Source organism: Pogona vitticeps, chromosome 1 (genome assembly GCF_051106095.1).
Source record: "Pogona vitticeps strain Pit_001003342236 chromosome 1, PviZW2.1, whole genome shotgun sequence".
NCBI lineage: Eukaryota > Metazoa > Chordata > Lepidosauria > Squamata > Agamidae > Pogona > Pogona vitticeps.
Genome location: NC_135783.1, coordinates 14,723,669 through 14,742,947, shown reverse-complemented (window position 1 = coordinate 14,742,947; position 19,279 = coordinate 14,723,669). Strand labels below are relative to the sequence as shown.

The window sequence follows — 19,279 nt, the reverse complement described above, 5'->3', positions numbered from 1 at the left end:
AGAAAGAAAGAAAGAAAGAAAGAAAGAACTTGCCAGAAGATAAAACCATTTTTCTCAAATAAGAATTTCCATCCCTCATAGGGAATGTGAGCTCTGCATGATGTAAGGCTCCTGACAAACCTTCACTGCCTTGCATAAGTGTGGAGCAATCATGCACTTGTCTGGTGTTGAGCCAGCCCTGTCATTCCTCTCATGTTGCTGTCAATATCCACTATTTAAGACGGGGGGGGGGAGAATCTCCTCGTGCTACTTGTCCCACATTCCTGATCAGCCTCCATGCTTTTCACACCAGGGCTCTACTTACAGAAATGAGGACCAAGAGGGGGCAAGGTTAATGTGTTCCCCCTGCTCACCCATCTACTGTATCCCCATTTCAGGTCACCTGCAACAGGGATCATGTTAGCCTGACCAGTGACTGTGCAGAGCCTCTTGTTTTATTTCCATGACTCTTCTCACTTTCACTTTCCTACAGAGCAGCCAGAAATATCTGCAGACATCTGAGCAATAGCTCGCATCCCCACAGAGATCTGAACTGTGGTTCACTATCAAGCGAAGAGCTGCTTTCAGACAGACAAAAGGCTATACTGCGTAGAAAATGTTTTGATGGAAGAGGTTCTTCCATTGCAGTGAGACAGATGTGTTTCAGACCTGGGTCAGCCAGTATCGATCTTCTGCGTGAAGAATCCTTGAGAAGCTTCTGAGGAATTGTATGTTCCCAGTTTGAAAATCAATGTTCTAAATAACAGCTCGTTGTTACTTTGGGCATGTCCTCCCTGAAGCCATCTCTCAGTTAGGACCTCTGAGCCTGGAATTCCCAATGCTACCCCTGGCACGAAAAGTAACTTCTGCAGGGCCTGGGGAATGTCTGCCACTGCCACCACTGCATCCCCTTGTCCTGGCCTCGTGACTTCAGTCCTGCTTGTGAACACTTGGAACAAAGATGCTGACTTCTACATGTTTGTGAGACCCTTAGACAACACCCTTTTAACTTATCCATGCCAATGATATGCTTTTCCAAACATCCCTCTACAAACCAAGTCCTGGAAGAGGAGACAAGAATCCTCCCGTACCAGAAGCTAAAGCATCAGAGGCTTTCTAGAATGTAGCCTGGAGAAATGCAGATCTCACACAAACCAAAGGATTATTCTTTTTTCTACTAGCGTATTGGGCACAGATGTCTGTCAAACAGAATATCCTGTCCTCACAGAAGAAACTGATGCTCACATGTATTTATTACGCTTTCTTTCTATCGGTCTTATTCTTGGCCACCAAAAGAATGTAGGCAAATACTGGCTGAAGAGCTATGACTAGTGTCTGTGCTACCTGCAGGAATGAGAGCACATCCACAGAATAGCAAGATGTTATCTCCTCATATCACAGCAGGACTACGAAGCAGAATCTATAAGCACACCTAATCTGTTTTCTTCCTAACATCTCATCTTTGGAAGAATTTGCATAGAGCTAACAAGTTTGCAAATCTTGCTGGATTGAAGGTGGCTCAATAAAAGGGAATTGTTATCTATAGATGATGTTCTTTAAAACGCACACACACACACACACACAAACTCCAAGAGATGTGGAAACTATACCAGGTGACAATCTGCCGTAGTAGCCTATTTTTTCTGTGACCAGCATTGCCACTTACTTTTGAGGTCTAGATTTCTTGCTCCTGCCGTGCTCTGCGTTGTGATTTTTGTGTCTATCTTCACTGTGTGGAGGTTGTTGGTGTCCCGTGAGATCATCACGTTGTGCCACTGGTTGTCATTCAGAGGTTTGTTGGAACTTCCCTTAATAAGATTTGCACCATTTCCCAGATCAAACACATAGTGCAAATACCTGGAAATGGGAAACATAAATAGTTAAGCTGGTTGTACCACGGCCACCATCTTCATGAGTAAGCAGATGAAACAGACTGCTCTTTATCTCTATTGTGTTTTGCTTTATTTACACTGTTTAAACTTACAGGAAGTCTTCAGTGAAATGAAGACTGCCAAGACATTTTGGAAGAGACGAGAGAGAAAGTAGGGTATTGTACACCTCTAGGTCTGATGTCAGTACCCAACACATTCTAGTGAATTTTGTGGCTACACAGCCTAAGCACAGTTCACAAGCAATGACAACCTGAATTGTGCTTCTGGCTGCTAGATATACCTGACAGTGATGGTTTTAACCAACCATTAAGGAACTGAAATGGCTGCTTCTGCTACTATGCCAGCACCTGGGAAACCAATGGCAGAGAAGTAACTCATCAAGAGCCATCTAACAAAATGTCCTCTCCAACCTGAACTATTGCTGTAATGAGGTGAGTTCCTCTCCTTTTGTTCTGCAGTTTTCAAAAATACTTCCGAAGGAAACCCCAGTTCAGCTGAAAAATACACCCCTTTTTGACTTTATACATATTGTTTAAAAAGCCCCTTTAAAGAAAAAATAAATAACCCACAAAGTCTTGTGCAGCTCTTGAACCTCTAGAAATTGTTGTCCCCAAGGTTAAACAAGTACTTTCTTATAATTTTAGTTATGGTTTTTGTAAAGTTATTCTTTACTTTCCTATTTATCTGAAGTAACTAGAACAGTTACTTAGTTTTAGTTACATTTTTTAAAAAAACTCTAAATGCTAGAAGCCATGATGCAATGGTTCTTAAAAATGTTTATCATCTTCCATCTTTCCCATTATTATCTCAACAACCAGAACAGAACACATGGCATCAGCAGAAGCCAGCACCTAAACTGTGTGATATTCACCTTCCACCATTATCTAAAGTCACACTACTAAACATTAGAACTATATTACAAAAGGAGTGCAGTTATTCCTCGTTAAGTTGCAATATCAATTTAGCATAGACACACCTTTAGTTATGGGGGGAAAGAAATGAATTAGGAATAACTACTTTATTTATTTATTTATTTATTTATTTATTTATTTATTTATTTATTTATTTATTTATTTATTTATTTATTTATTTATACCCCGCCCCTCTAGACTATGTCTACTAAATTGCAACTAATTTCTTCCACACTCTGCATTTAACTTCCATGACTAATGCCATATCTAGCATTTCCCCATAGCTTATATACACACCCTTTCACTAACTCAACCACGATAAAGTCATTCCCATCCCCGCTGTTGTAGAGTATTAACCCATCCAGCGATGTTGTTTTGAACTGGAAAAAGAGGTGCATAGAGGTGTATGCTTGCAGCGTCGCCAGGGCAACATAGCTGGCTTTCGTCTTAAACGTGACTGGATCAGCGATGATGTTCCTGAAGCCAAACCGGGCATTGAGCTCGCAGTAATCAATGTCCCCATTTTTACACAAGTCAATGTATGCCATGCCATTAAAAGTGAGGCTTTGCAGATGACCAATAAAGTTGGAAGGGACGGAGGACAAATAACGCCGCTCGGTTATGATTCCCGTCTCTATGTTATGGAATTCCAGTCTTGTGTGATCCCCAGCCATTTGACCTTCAAATGAAAATGGGTTTGGAGATGTTAGTGTCACAATCCACAACATGAGTGGTCATTCAGAGGTTCAGTTCCTAAGACCTCAGGCACAAACGTAATCCAACCGTTTGACTCAATCACTTTTAATTTCAGATGCAATCCTAACTAGCTAAGATGGTTGAGGGCTAGCTACAGTGAAGGTAGACAGCTGCAAAGGTGCATGCTGGATCACATCAGAAAGAGTAACATTAACAGGAGTGATCTCCCTTAAAGCACCCTTCCTTCTGCCAGGGAATCACTTCAGCCTAGCCCCCCAAAAGCAGCTGCAATTTGCACCATTGCAATTATGCCAGCATATGTAAGCAAGCATTCTGGCCACTATGTGCAAGCTGGACATATCAACGATCTTTGTACAAACATGTACAATATATCTGTGTTGAGTGTAATGTGCAAACACCCCTCTAGCAGTTAACTACAGTAGAGAAAAAAGTGGGCTGGGGATCATTCCATGAACTCTCGCAAAATCCATGTTTTAAGCTGGAGAAGTTCTCCCAGGAATGTTTGATTCAACTGTAATTCTTATATAGCCTTCTGAGTAATTTTTTTTCATTCATTATTTCAGTCCTGTGTGTGAACTTCAGCCATACCTCATATCTACAGGTCTTGGCCAAACTATAGTTTCTCTGCTGGTTCCCCCCTACACGCACCCGCTCTGTACTCAAAGTGCCTGCTTCTCCTCTTCTTCTCCTTTCCTTCCACTGTCTGAACGTTCACTCTTTCCTAACAAATCATTCCCTTGCACTCTGCTTTTTCTTGCTCCACACTTCCTTGGATATTTGTACTTTTAACTATGAACATCTTTAGCAGCAAGAAGTGATTCTTCAAATTAAAAGCTCACACGATCCAATGACTTTTAGGCTCAGTGCTGCTCAGCCATCAGCTGCTCAAGGACTCTTTCAAGTTCTTGAGCCCCTCTGTGGCAGGTTAACAGAAGAACTAGCCACAGACATGGCTTTCACCACCAACAACACTACCACCTTCAAATGCAAAGAAAGGGGGACAACTAGAAAAAAAATGAATGATAATTATTCATTGTTACCTGTCATGGCTTGTTGGTCATCCACCATTAACTTTAAGCTTTTCCCTCTCCGAACCACACGTACTGTGTGCCATTCATTGTCATTGAGGTTATAGCCAGCAAAAAGGGTCTCTGGACCTTTGCCTGTAGGGTATGCCAAACAGTTATTATGGAATCTTTAAATCAGTCTACACGTGAACCGCACAGAGAGAAAGAAAGAGAGAGGGAGAAAAAGCGAAAGCTAGACAAAGAAATACAGAGGAAAAAAGAGAGAGAGAACTTGGCTGAAACAAACATTTTATATGAAACAGATTCAAAAGATAACAACTGGTAGAAAACCAAAGGATATGAAGACTTTAAAGGACATGCATGTTATCTAACAATATTTGTAGATTGTATTATTAAAAAATGCTACGTTGGTGAACTGATTTTTCATGAATCGGCACAGTCAGTGTTATCTATATCAGCTGTTTCTGGAGGATGCACCTCTTTAGTAAAGGTGCAAATAAAATACTGATCGGATTTAAAATTATTTTAGGTCTAAAAATAGATTCCCCTCCTCCCCAGAGTGTTTTCAAGGAGACATATACCTTCAGTAATTATATCGGCCCAAATCCTCCTATGCCAGCATGGAGTAAATGACATCTATGTGACTTCTTAATTTGCCTCCTAAAGTTGCATTGTTAGGATTCTGTTGGCGTAAATATGCTAGAAGATCGTTGTCACTCTATTAATAATGTCCTTCACTGAACTTGGTAGCAGTGATTTATAGAATGGAATAGAAACTCAAATATGAAAAAGTCATAGGGAACTTGAGTCTTGAATTTGTCAGCTGATGTTTTGATCAACCTAACTTTGATTCCCAAAGAAGGAGTATAATTTTTCTCTCCACGCATAGATGCCATGGTGTTGAAGTACTTGGGAAAAAGAAGAGTGTCAGGGAGCATCAATTCTAAGGCCTTCCTCTCCTTTCACTGTGTACATACCACTCCAGGCCTTGTGTACACACAACATACTAAATACAAACAAAAAAGCAAACAAACAAACAAACAAAAAGTCCCACACATACCACTAGATAGAACAATTTACCCCTTTGTCTATTGGCTTCTAGACCAAATTACTGTAATGTCTCTGGCTGGGACTGGACACCTGAAACCTGGGGCAAGCAATTTAGATGTAAGCACGGAGGAAAGAGAACCAGGTGGCTACTCTTACTTCTCTTTGCTCCTAAACAACAGAAGCATATGTGCTTTGAGGGGTGGACCACTCAATCTACTAACAGCAAGTGGTAAAAAGAAAAACAACAGCAATGTGAAAAGAAGGAGTGACATTGCTCCTGCAATAATGAAGTCACCATAGGAAGGCAGTGAATGGAGGAAGCAGCAGTGGCAGCTCTCTTGCCTCCTCTGTCTGCTGGAAATTTTTGCTGTGCGGTCCAGACAGTCTGCGTCACAACCTCCATACTAGTCTGCTGCCAATCTGCCCCACACCCACAGAGTTAACTGACTTCAGGTGACCTGAAGGCCAGCACTACTATTCAAGACAGAGTCAACTATCACTCCAGTTGGATTGCATAAGTCAAATGTGGGTTACCAGTTTACCATTAATGTTTATGCAGCAAAATATCTCCATGAGGACATGGACAATGTCCCTGGAATCAATGACCCTAGACAAAGAAATAATCACTTGCAACTTATTCAACCAAGATCTAATTGTAAATATGACTGGATTCTCCAAAACACATAGGGTATCCAGAGAAATCATTCACACTGAATTTCCCCAATTGCAGACAACAGCTCTGAGCAACTTGACTGCTCAGAATCTACTTAACTGATCAACATATACTCATTTGGGAATTCATAGCTCTCCTTAACTGCACTAATGTTTAGAATGAAGTCAAAGCCAATTCAAATGCTTTGCAAAGGCTTTTAGAAATTGGTTCAACTGTTTACCCCTAATTTATTTTATTTATTTATTTATTTACAATATTTTTTAGCCGCACCATTGCCAGTGGCTTCTGGGCGGTGTACGACATTAATGAAAGAGATCTGATGGGGAGTCCAGTAACTGAGCACTGAAACAATATCTTGTTGCACTACACTTCCTTTAATTCCCCAAGTAATTTTTCTCTGTTCTCCCCATTAGCCAAGCAATGGTTAGGCCAGTGTCAGGAAGTCTGACACTGTATATATCCCCTATTCCATTCTATGAATCTTCTCAAAAACTCCTCTCTCTGCTGTCTGCACGCATTGTCCATGTGAATGGGTATGTTGATTAGTGTGCATTTATCCACACCCTCAATTTTACATATCTTACATCTTCTCTTTATAGGGAACAGCAAACCACATTCTGTCTTTATTTCAGAAGAAAGAAAGAAAGATCAAGCATAGTTTTTCAAATTTTCTTAAAATTCAGTATGATTAACTCACTGGTTTTCTTAAAATAACAGTTCAGTAGCAATGATCTGTTATTAGCTTTATTGTGGTTTTCTGGCAATGCATAATCTGGATTAATGACCTAGTTATAGTGGACTCACTGCAGTAATTGTAGGCTTGCCTAGATAGATAAGGGAATTTTACACCTGCCTGATATATCTTGTGTAGGTTTCTAAAATATTTATTCAAATGGAATAACCTGCCCCTAGAAAAACAATATAGAATTGCTAAATAGTCTCCCTAAATAGTAAGACACAGTTGCAGTAGGACCATTTGAATCTTGGATCACTGCTCGCTGAACTTACTCTGGAGTTGACCCCCTAAATCCCCAAATGATTCAGTGAGCCTACTGTAGTATCATTTACTACTCTAAGCAACAGGATTTTGGCCATTGTTTCCAAATATTACTCTGGATTTAAAGGGGAAGAAGAAAAAGGTCTACCACAAAAATGGTGAAGAATATTCAGAGAAAATTCTTAAAAGCAGATTTTTTTTCTAGGAGATAAAAGCAATTCTCATTTTCTGGGTGGTGGTGGTAGTAAAGGCTGCACAATTCTTTTTTTTTTTTTAAACAAACCAGAAATTCAGAAATTGCTGGCTGAAGTAAAAACTTCTTAATTTTGAAGAGGCCTATTAAACAATGATCTTTGTAAAGGATGTGTCACCTGGAACTCCTTTTGCAAAATTATGATAGTTCCATTTTACATGTATATGGCTTGTCTCAACAGACGCCTCCCAACACCTCACAACAACATTCATGCGGGTTGAGGGAAGAGGTGTCACCTTGTTATACTTGAAGTCATCCCTCTCAGTCTCCAAAATATAGCTGTTCCCTGGACAGCGATAGGGGCAATGCCTCACTTAGCGTGTCATTGAGACCTGGACATTATAGGAATGGTGGCCACAGTGATTTTTTTTTACTACTGCCCTCACAATGCCTGAAGGAGACATAAAGCCAGGCATTATCCCCAGGCCAGCCCAAGTAGCAAGACGTTTTGGAGGCTGGCAGGCGGCAATTTGGACAAAGCCCAACAGCTCATGAAATGGATGACCACGTGTGCAGAATACTCAAACAGGTCCCTGGCCAATGAGGCTGTGGCGCATGCTGGATAACATGTCAGAGCATCATGGGGCTATTAAAACAAACAGAGCACATGCCACTGAGCTTCTGTATGATGTGGGGTGCATCCTTAACAATGAATTCCCTCAGGACACTAATGTTAAAAGAAAGTATTTGTGAATACAATAATATTCCATAGAGTAAAATATACTGCTTACTTATTATACTATACAACTTCTTTTTATGCCAAGAAAAAATGGCTGACATTTGCTCTTTATAAATTGATTCTAGCTACTCCTTAGAATCCACCAACCTCATGTACTGGAAAAACTACATAGGTTTTTCAATTAATACATTCTGCGTAGATTCAATATCATCCAGAATGAATCATGGCTTTAAAATAGCAATTGCCACATTATAGGTTAGAAGCATATATTTTACTCTGTGCTTCTGTGTGCTTAAACTATAATGGAGCATTACTCACACATGTACGTATTAAGATACACAAACACACAGCAATACCTCTCCATGGATGCCACCATATTTTGGCAGATAATGTCAAACAGCAAATATTTTAAACCAGTGAACAACTATAGTAAATATTTTCCCTAGGTAGTTCAGTACCCAAATTTTACTGTAGTTGTATTATCTATGCCCATGGCCCATTATACATCCACAGTCCTACTTGTCAAGGATGTACTGATGTACCAACATTCCAGGCAACTTGAAAGGGGATTGGGCAAAACCAAGAAGTGTAAATCTGTCCTAATAGTCTTGTTTGGCATCTACGGGTCATGACATGGCCAGGAAGGTGTTGTTGAACTCTTATCCTCCAAGCAGATAGATTTTATAGGCATCTGGTTAGTTACTCTCATAAGCCATGGAAGGCCCCCACTGTATCCTGCTTGATCTTGTAATGTGACCATGGCCATAGGTTAACACAGTTTCTCCCTAGACCATATCTTTCTAACTTCAGAATTATGTGGTTGAAAGCTTATTTTCAAATGACATGGAAAAGTAATTATGGGCATGGCCCACCTCCATCATTTTTATTCCCATTCTTCCTTATATCCAAATATACTTCAAAAAGTATTTGAACTATAAAAAGTTCACATTAGTATAATTAAATTTCTGACAAAAGTGACCAAAAATACTACATTTTTGTATGAGGTTGGTAAAGTAAATAAGGAAATAAGTTGGTGGGAAATTATTCCCCAGGAAAGGTTGGTGCCCCCAGGAAAGTACATTTTAGTCAGCTGGTATGTGTAAATAGTAGGATTTTGGCCATCACAGCTAAACTACATACTTCATTTACTTTTATAATGGACATATATTTCAGTTCTCCTTTTTCTCTAACAACTATGCCATTTAAAAAATCACATTGCTTTTCAATGCTAAGGATGGCATGATATGGAGCTTACTCATTCCAAATGAAGGCTTCATACTATTATGGGAGGATATGCAAGAATAGGTACTTATGGAACTTCAAAATGAGCACTTCCTTTGAAAGTATAATCTACAGACTATCTAATTAAATCCAACATCACAGCAAAGAATGAAAACAATGGGGATAATTCATGATCCTTATCTAGAACAATGGCTTGTTTCTGCATACAAACTTTGCCTTCATACACTATAACTGCATTTCAACAGTCATCATTTAGAACTAAATATGATGCGGCACAGTTCTGATTTACCTTCAAGCATGGATTCTATCTGTACCAAGCATCCACACATAGATATATTCTGAATACTATAGGGATGTATTATGGACAATATCAAAATATGTATAGGACTTAGCGGGACCTCAGATAGATATGCAGTGCAAATGGAGGAAGACTATTTAATTCAATAAATTTGTGTTTGGGGAGATGTTTAAAAGAAGAAAATCTTAATATTCCCTCCCTCCATCTTTGATTTTCTCTGGGCCGGCCTTATCAGTACGCATAGTGAAATGACTATCCCAATATCAGATTAGTTGTGTAATGAAAGGGTAGCAAATCATTAGTTCTTTAACTTATTGATACTGGATTCTTACCACCAGTGAGTAGGAGAGGGACTTCTTGGTTTTATTATCTCATTTGCCAAAATGTGCACTTATAACTCAAAAAATCTTGTTTACCACCATGTTTTGACCGTGTCGATTTATGTCAGACCAGTCCACGATCAAGCTAACTTGGACTAGCAGGGGAGAAAGGAATCCCCTTGAAGTAATATTATGCAACTGTTCACCCAGACTGAACAACACATTTATGCATTAAGAATACAGAAATTTACAGAAGAAAATGAGAGAAGTCGTAAGTATTCTCTTTTTCACTGCTGCATATTAAGAATAAGCAGAGAGAAGGAAAAAGTTGGTTCATAAAAGAAGAAATCTGGACTGTGAGTTTATATTGAGATGAAAATCCCCACTGAATTTGTAGCTGTCTTTGTTTGTTGTGGTAACTATAAAATCACACAAAATGGTTTATTAATCGTTTTCTGCTCCTCATCTGGAATTATTTTTAATCCGTGTTTTAAGCGAATACGGCTTTATTGTTGTCTGCTGTTGTTTTGGTAAATCAAGGCCAAAGAAAGAATTATAGAAATTTGCTTGTTTGGTATTACAAAGAAAATATGCTCAGCTTTGCAATTATTTGTTACATGCGATAATCTTAAAATGACTTTTCTCCTTTCACTGTTAATATGCTTTGCTACACATAGGCAAGAAATGTGGTGAAGGCTGCTTAATTTTGTAGAAGTTGCTCCTAATAAAATGTTTGGGAATTAATAAACTTTTAAGGTCCCAGTCCATTTCTGATAAATGCAATAGTGTGATTGACTTCAGTACACAGATCAGGAAAGTTACATTTTTTAAAACTACAGCTTCCTGAACCTCCCAGCTACCATGGTCTCTGGCCATGCGACTCCAAATTTATAGGACTAGAGTCCAAAATGGCAATTTTGCAAATTTTGCTTTCACTGATACAGCCCTTCTTCTTCTCCTATGGCACCACTTCTTGGATCCTCAAGCTTACTTTCTTGAGTTTACCATTATTGGCCAGAGTTGGAAATTTATAAAGGTAATCAAACAAATCACAGAGTGGAATTGCTGCTAATTAGTGGGCGGTGTCTCTCATTCCCTGATATTATGTTGGTTGCACAACCTGTGTGCAACTAGTACTGTGACCAGCAACATGTTCAACACAACAGCAGCAGTTCACCACAACAATTTATGTAAATTATTTATGCTCGTGTAAATCCACAATAGGATTCTAGCCTAAACATACAAGAACTCTTATACACATGATACTTACCACGGCTGTTTTTGGAACATCCTCATAAGTAAGCAATTTCTGCTTTATTTCAACTGCAGCCTTCCTTCCTTCCTTCCTTCCTTCCTTCCTTCCTTCCTTCCTTCCTTCCTTCCTTCCTTCCTTCCTTCCTTCCTTCCTTCCGAACCAAAGATTAGTAGCAAAATTCCATTTCCTCTGATTAGCTGTAACTTCACAGCTAACTTTCACTCATTTCCCACGCTAGCAAGGTTATGCTCAAAATCCTCCAAGGTAGGCTTCAGCAGTATGTGGACCGAGAACTCCCAGAAGTACAAGCTGGATTTCGAAGGGGCAGAGGAATTCGAGACCAAATTGCTAACATGTGCTGGTTTATGGAGAAAGACAGAGAGTTCCAGAAAAACGTCTCCTTCTTCTTCATTGATTACACAAAAGCCTTTGACTGTGTGGACCACAGCAAACTATGGGAGTGCCTGACCACCTTATCTATCTCCTGAGAAATCTATATCTTGGTTCAAAATTGGGAAAGGAGTACGAGAAGGTATATATATTCTCCCTGCTCATTTAACTTATATGCAGAATACATCATGCGAAAGGCCGGACTGGAGGAATCCCAAGCTGGAATTAAGACTGCTAGAAGAAATATCAACAACCTCAGATATGCAGATGATACCACTCTGATGGCAGAAAGGGAGGAGGAATTAAAGAACCTTGTAATGAGGGTGAAAGAGGAGAGCACAAAAATGGTCTGAAGCTCAACATAAAAAAAATCTACAAACATGGCCACTGGTCCCATCATGTCCTGGCAAATAGAAGGGGAAGATATGGAGGCAGTGACAGATTTTACTTTCCTGGGTTCCATGATTACTGCAGATGGTGACAGCAGCCACGAAATTAAAAGACACCTGCTTCTTGGGAGGAAAGCGATGACAAACCTAGACAGCATCTTAAAAAGCAGAGACGTCACCTTGCCAACAAAGGTCCGCATAGTCAAAGCTACGGTTTTTCTAGTAGCGATGTATGGAAGTGAGAGCTGGACCATAAAGAAGACTGATCGCCAAAGAATTGATGCCTTTGAATTGTGGTGCTGGAGGAGGCTCTTGAGAGTCCCCTGGACTGCAGGAGATCAAACCTATCCATTTTGAAGGAAATAAAACCTGAGTGCTCACTGGAAGGACAGATCCTGAAGCTGAGGCTCCAATACTTTGGCCATCTCATGAGAAGAAAAGACTCCCTGGAAAAGACCCTGACGTTGGTAAAATGTGAAGGGAAGAGGAGAAGGGGACGACAGAGGATGAGATAGTTGGACAGTGTCATTGAAGCTACCAACATAAATTTGACCAAACTCTGGGAGGCAGTGGAAGACAGGAGGGCCTGGCGTGCTCTGGTCCATGGGGTCACGAAAAGTTGGACGCAACTTAACGACTAAACAACAACTAACTTTAATGATAAAGAAAATAATTGTAACTTTAACATTAAATAAAAAAAGAAAAAAGCAATCATTTTACAGTCTTACTTTAGGTCAGAAATAGATATTAGTGATAACTTGTGAGTGGAAGAAGAGATTCCTTTACTAATGCAAGCATCTGAGTGTCACAGCAGATATCTTCAAATTATATTGTTTTCTTTTGTGACTCAACTTCTAGACCGAAGCACAGGATTCCTTTTATCTCTGGCTTCATAAATATGGAAAGATTAATGTGCTTTCAGTTCCCGTTATGAGGATATCCATAACATCAGTTTTTGACCATAGCTTATATTCATCAAAGGTTTCAGTCCTTTTATTTTGTTTAGGAGACAGCATCCATAATGAAGTGAGACTGTGTGTCTTTTAAAGATGTAGCGGTACAACAGTATTCCCAATACAGGTAAATCAATTTGCATATCAGTAAGGCTGCAACCCTGTAAACTTACCTGGGGGTAAATCCCATTGAAATGAATGGGACCTTCTTTCATATGCACATACATATATGCAACTGTGCAGCAATTCTCTCAATCTGATGCAGCAGGTTACTCATTTAAACTATGTCTACTCTGCTTTTTTGCTTCATATAGGAGCCACATGGCAACTGATAACATACATTCAAACACAATATGCATCTCTAAGAAAATGTTAAAAAAAATGATGTGTGTGCAGCAATTTTTCCAATGGTTTTGCAGATCGTGATCAGCTAGCCACTCCTGGCAGGAGATGGGAGTACAAGCTTTGCTGTATGGTTGAAGAGTGGCTCACAGATCGCGATCTGCAGAGCCATTGGAAGAATCATTGTGTCCGCGGAAGTGACAAATTGGTGAGTGGTGATAACGCCACCTTGTTATCACCACCTGTGCAGGGATATTTGTATTTGTATATGAATAACCCCATCTCTAGTGTATAGGCTTCTGACTTTTTTCAATTATCATGAAAAAGCATGGTTTCTGTATTCCAGTGGCTGAGAGTTTAAGCAGAAGAGACAGGAATCAAATCAAAGATGAAAGACTTTCTCTTCCAAGTACAGAAAGTGAAATGGCAGGAAATGAATGTATTGTTGTAGTTGTATTTAAGCCTCCATATACCAAGATATAAATATTTACAATAACTAAAGATAAAAGTTGTGTGGAGAGGAAAAACTATAATCTAAAACGTAAAGAGTAATCATTCTTTACACAACACCCCCAAATTTCAGCCATCATTGTTGTTTGTTCACTCCTGCATACTGTCAAGTAAAAGATAACTCTGCATTTATTTATTTTTCTGCTGTTTCAAATCAAGGTGTACACTAACCATGTACCGTGTAGAAGACTTTACTTTTGTCTAAAATCTTTAAACTAAAATTTGAGGGTCGCCTTATACACAGAAGTAAGCTGAGGAGAGAACAAAAACAAGTGGAGGGGAATGCAGCTTTGTTCCATTTCCCCCTGCACTTGCTAAGCCCCACTTAGAGTTCTTAATTTTGGATTAGAAAAGGGGGGTGTCTTATACATGGGGGTGTCTTATACACAGAAAAGTATGGTATAATTGTTTCTAATTAAAAGTGGGGTATTGCTATCAAAATAGACTTCCAAGCCTGACTAGAATGTTGGACGATGCTCTCCAAACTTAGAGAGGCAAGCATTAGAAATGGGAAGCTTTGAATACCTTGATACTTGTTGGAAGCTCAACTCTGTCAAGAATGTAAGGTTCACCAAATTTTTTCACATCTTTTTTGCTACTTCATTTTCTGAATTGGGGGAGAAGTGTCATGGGTACTGCATATCTTGGAACCAGTCAGTCCTCATAGAATCACAGAATAACTGAGTTGGAAAGGGCCTATAAGGCCATTGTGTCCAACCCCCTCTTCAATGCAGAAATCCAGATCAAAGCAGATCTCACCAACAGAGATGGATCAATCAGTCAGATGGATGTAGTGAAAACTTAGAAGCACTCATGTCCTCTTGGGATTTGTTTCGATGAGTAAAAGGAAAGCTGAAATCAGGTCTGTGAACTCTCTGGAATTACAGGATGCTTATTTAAATATGCTTAACAAAATACTGTGTGAGATCAACAGCTGGAAATACTAAAAAAAGAACAGAGTGCATGAAGGAAGCAAATTTCTTATAGACAGATATGAAAGATGCAACAACGAACATTTCTAACAAACACAAAAAAGTGAGAGGTCTCTAAAGAAACTGCAATGCATAAGGAACTTTCAGAAGTTCCGATTTGATAGGGGCGTATATTGGAAATTGGAAGGAGGGAAGATCACCAAGAGTACACAAGAATAGTCAACAATCAAAGGGAGAGAAACAGGAGATCAGATTTGTAAATGAGAGAAGAAAAATAAAAAAAATAATTTTTTCAATTATGCTTAGAAAAAGAGGAAGAACAAGGAAATGGTCTACTATATGCAAAGGATGAAGAAATAATTATAAGGGACAAAGAACTGCCTGCATCTTTTCCCAAAAGGCAAGCAGTGTTTAACTTAGCAGGCGGCAATAGGGAGGTGGAAACCTGCTGCCCAAGATAACTGCAGAAATGGCATGGGAACACCGAAATACTGTACTTTAAACAAAATTAGTCTCCAGTAGCAGATGAACAGTATCCAAGGGTAATGAGAACATGCAAATATGTGTCTATAATTTTTGAAAGTTCTTGGAGAATACGAGATTGCAGGTGGGCAAATATTGTCCCCATTCTCATGACCAAAGTACTGTTAGACTGACAGATGGCTGTCCAATTTTCTCTTCAATGCCTCTAGCACCTGAGTACTCACCACCTCCCAAGCTATGTGGTCCTATTGTTGTCCTGCTCTAACAGTTAAGAAGTGTTTTTTCCCTAATATTCAGCCTAAATCTCACTTTCTGTAGCTTGAGGCCTTCATTACATGTCCTGACCTCTGAGATGATTGAGAAGAGATCCTGCCCCCTCCTCTGTAGGACTACTTTTCATTATATCTCCCCAGTCTTCTCTATTCAAGGCACAACATGCCCAGTTTTTTTTCCAGTTTTTCCATATAGGGCTTGGCTTCCAGTCCACTGATCATTCTCGTTTCCCTCCTCTGAACTTCTTCCAGTTTGTTGGCATCCTTCTTAAAGGGCAATGTCCTGAACTGGACACAGTACTCCAGATGAGACCTAACCAATGCCAAATAAAGAGGAGTAGCAATTCATGGGATTTGGAGACTAACGTATTATACATGATTCAGATGAAGGAGTCAGTGCTCATCAAATGGGCAGATGACACCCGACTGAAAGAGGTAGCAAATACTTCAGAAGACAGAACCAGAATTCAAGATGTCCTTAGCGGATGAAAGAACTGGCCTAAAACAAACCACATTAGTTTAACTGAGGAAAATGCAAAGCTCTATAATTTAGAACAGAAAAATCAAATGCAGAAATACATGCTTGGAAGTAGTATGTGTGAAAAGAGATCCAAAAGCCATAAGCTAAAGTTGGGTCAATAGTGTGAGGCAGCAGGAATGAAAGCAACACGTGGCTGCAAAACAAAAGCATAGAGTCCAGATCAAGAGAAATATGTCAAATTATTGAAAACATGTAAAATGTTTAAAACTATCTTAACTAAGAAATAACATTCAGGAATTCAGTCGCATTTGTTAAAAGGTGGGACTTCGGTTGTTGTTGGAAGGCTAAAGGGGAGGGGGGGGCTACCTGACCTACCTGACCTCAGGCAAAGGCTAATAGAGTTTTGTCAAGAGAACAAACACTCTTTTCCAACAACACAAGAGGTGACTCTTCACATGGACATCACCAGATGGGCAACGCCGAAATCAGATTGATTATGTTCTCTGCAGCCAAAGATGGAGAAGCACCGGTGGATGAGCACCGCCCCCTAGAGTCGAACACGACTGGACAAAAATTGTCAAGGGGAACCTTTACCTTTACCTTTTATGGGTTTTTTTGCCCTGTATAGCGACGATTCCGGATAGCGACGATTTATCCAGAACAGATTATCGTCGCTATGCGGGGCACCACTGTACTGGTTACACTAGCAACCAGGAGCTGATGGAGTTGGTGCCTGGGGACCCTGCAGCTGCCAGAGGCACCAACAGTGGGGGCTTGTCAGTTATAAATTTATATAAAGGTATATGGCAGGAGAAAATAATAAGTTTAAATGGGGAAACATTTCATTGAATGAAAATAGTAAACAAATATGAATTAGCTATACATTGCACTGCGCTTTGCAAACTATATTAATCTCTGTTAACACATGGGAGGGGCGATTGTATGATCAAGCCCTTGAGAGTCAGGATCCAGGGATCCGTGTAAACTGGGAAAGGAAAATATTGAGATATTAACTTCCTGGAGAATCCAGAGGCTTGGTGAAAAATGTTTTGATTATGCTAAAATCCAAAGCTATAAAAGAGATAGATTTCACCTTGTTTAGACTAAGAGAAGACACACAGATGTTGTTTTTTTGGGAATCTCTTCCAGGAGGAGTAAGAATGATATTATATGAATGATGTGACTACATTTAGATGCATTAATGCGCTGCCATGTTGTTGTTTTTTGCTAAAGATATGTATTCTAAGATATTTTGAGTCATTTTCTAAAGTGACTTGTGTTGAGAATTTATGCATTTTAATTTACATTTACAGTATTAAATTTATGCTCTATATCACAAGGACAGAGCATACAAACTTAGTATGCTTTCTGCTGAGATTCTGTATTAGAAGACTGAAGAGTTTGTAATATCTGTCCATTATTCATTTTAATATATCAATGCGGACCTGCTATTTTGAATTTCCCTATGTGGTTTCTTGTTTGCTCAATAAACCTGAGAAAAGAAGTGGTTTTTTTTTGTTTTTTGTTTTTTTTTAACTGTTAAGTAATAAAAATAAAAGAGATATCCAGGACAAAGAACTAAAGTAACATAAAGGGTACAATTTCTTCGGAGACCACAAATAAATTCCTTGGCAGTTGTGTGTAGACACAGAACTCTAGGTCTCTCATAGGGAGTCTGTATATTATTATTATTATTATTATTATTATTATTATTATTATTATTATTATTATTATTATTATTATTATTATTATTATTATTATTATTATTAGTAGTAGTAGTAGTAGTAGTAGTAGTAGTAGTAGTAGTAGTAGTAGTAGTAGTAGTAGTATTACTACTACTACTACTAGTAGTAGTAGTAGTAGTAGTAGTAGTAGTAGTAGTAGTAGTAGTTATTGTTATTGTTTGTTTGTTTGTTTGTTTGTTTGTTTGTTTCATTTATACCCCGCCTATCTGGTCAAATGTGACCACTCTAGTACATGAGCCCTGTGAAGATATTCGTCTGATGTGCTGGCGGTGTTCACAGTCATATATGACGAAGGCAAACTCTCCTGGCCCATCCTCTCTTCCAGCAGCACTCATTCCAAGACCATCAAAGCTCCAGAGGAGTATGAGAGGTGCACAAAGGAGGGGTGGTGTACTTTCCTTCAGAAAAAAATGTCTTCATCCTAGAGTCTCAAGTAGTATCTTCAATATATATGGAGACTCGGGTTTTCTTTTCTTTTCTTTTCTTTTTTTCATTTACCAGCATTGTTCGAATGGTACCCCATGAACACTATATTGAATATACACCCGAGGCACAGGTTGCTGTCCTCTGAAGATGCCGGCCACAGAGACTGGCAGAACGTCAGGAAGAACAACCTTCAGAACACGGCCTAAGAGCCTGAAAAACCCCACAACAACCACTATATTGAATTGTTTGGAGAACCATGTCTATATTTAAGCAAGTAACTTCATACTTAATCACTGCATAGCATTTTCAACATCCCGAACACTGCTCCCTGTAAGGCAGCAGGAAAATCTGTAATATTTCAACATAATTGTTCATGTTTCACTTAAAATTTTTTGATCATGCATTTCTCTTCCCAGGTTTTGTGATATTCGGAGATCAAATACCCAGTGTATTAGGAAGATGGTCTTGTCTACTTGTTTCCCATCATTTTTCAAACAATCCATAACAAAAATTAATGTATATATGCAGCTATCATATTCATATGTCAGACAGAATGTTCATAGCTGTGACCAATTCAAGATCTGGTGGTCAACATTCTCACGAAGAACTTCTCCATATTCAAGAAGATTGGACCACAGATGAAAGACATGCTGTTTGCTCTTGGAGCCATACTGAGACCATCACCAACTCAGTAGAAGATGCAAGAGAGTGGTATGGACTTTGAGAGCCCAAGGTCACCTCTCTGGCTGGTTGAGGTGGCAAGGGAGGATTCTGTGCAGAGCAGAAGTAATATGCCAGTCAGATATTAGTAGTATCTTAGTAAGAGAAAGACTCATAATCAAATGCAGCAGCCAGATTGTTAACCGGGACTGGTCACGGGGATCACATAACCCACCCTGTAACAGCAGCTCCACTGGCTGCCAATCCGTTTCTTGGCACAATCTAAAGGGCTGATTCTAACCTATAAAGCCCTAAACAGCTTAGTCCAGCGCTATCCCAAGGACAGTATCTCCTTTTATGAACCTGCTTAGTTGTTAAAATCATCAGGAAAGGGCTTTCTCT

At 39.3% G+C, this 19,279-nt stretch overlaps 1 protein-coding gene across 50 annotated transcripts in view; it reads right to left on the bottom strand.

Annotated features, from left to right (window-relative positions):
• The window catches only part of NRXN1 (neurexin 1), a 1,165,889-nt gene that overhangs the window by 584,691 nt on the left and 561,919 nt on the right, over nucleotides 1-19,279 (bottom strand). For all 50 annotated transcript variants that reach the window (XM_078382536.1, XM_078382566.1, XM_078382658.1 and 47 more), the window contains 3 exons: nucleotides 4,540-4,662; nucleotides 3,080-3,461; nucleotides 1,646-1,836 (listed from right to left, as the gene is read on the bottom strand). In XM_078382536.1, coding sequence (XP_078238662.1) covers nucleotides 1,646-1,836; nucleotides 3,080-3,461; nucleotides 4,540-4,662 — 696 coding nt within the window. The remainder of the gene's footprint in view (nucleotides 1-1,645; nucleotides 1,837-3,079; nucleotides 3,462-4,539; nucleotides 4,663-19,279) is intronic.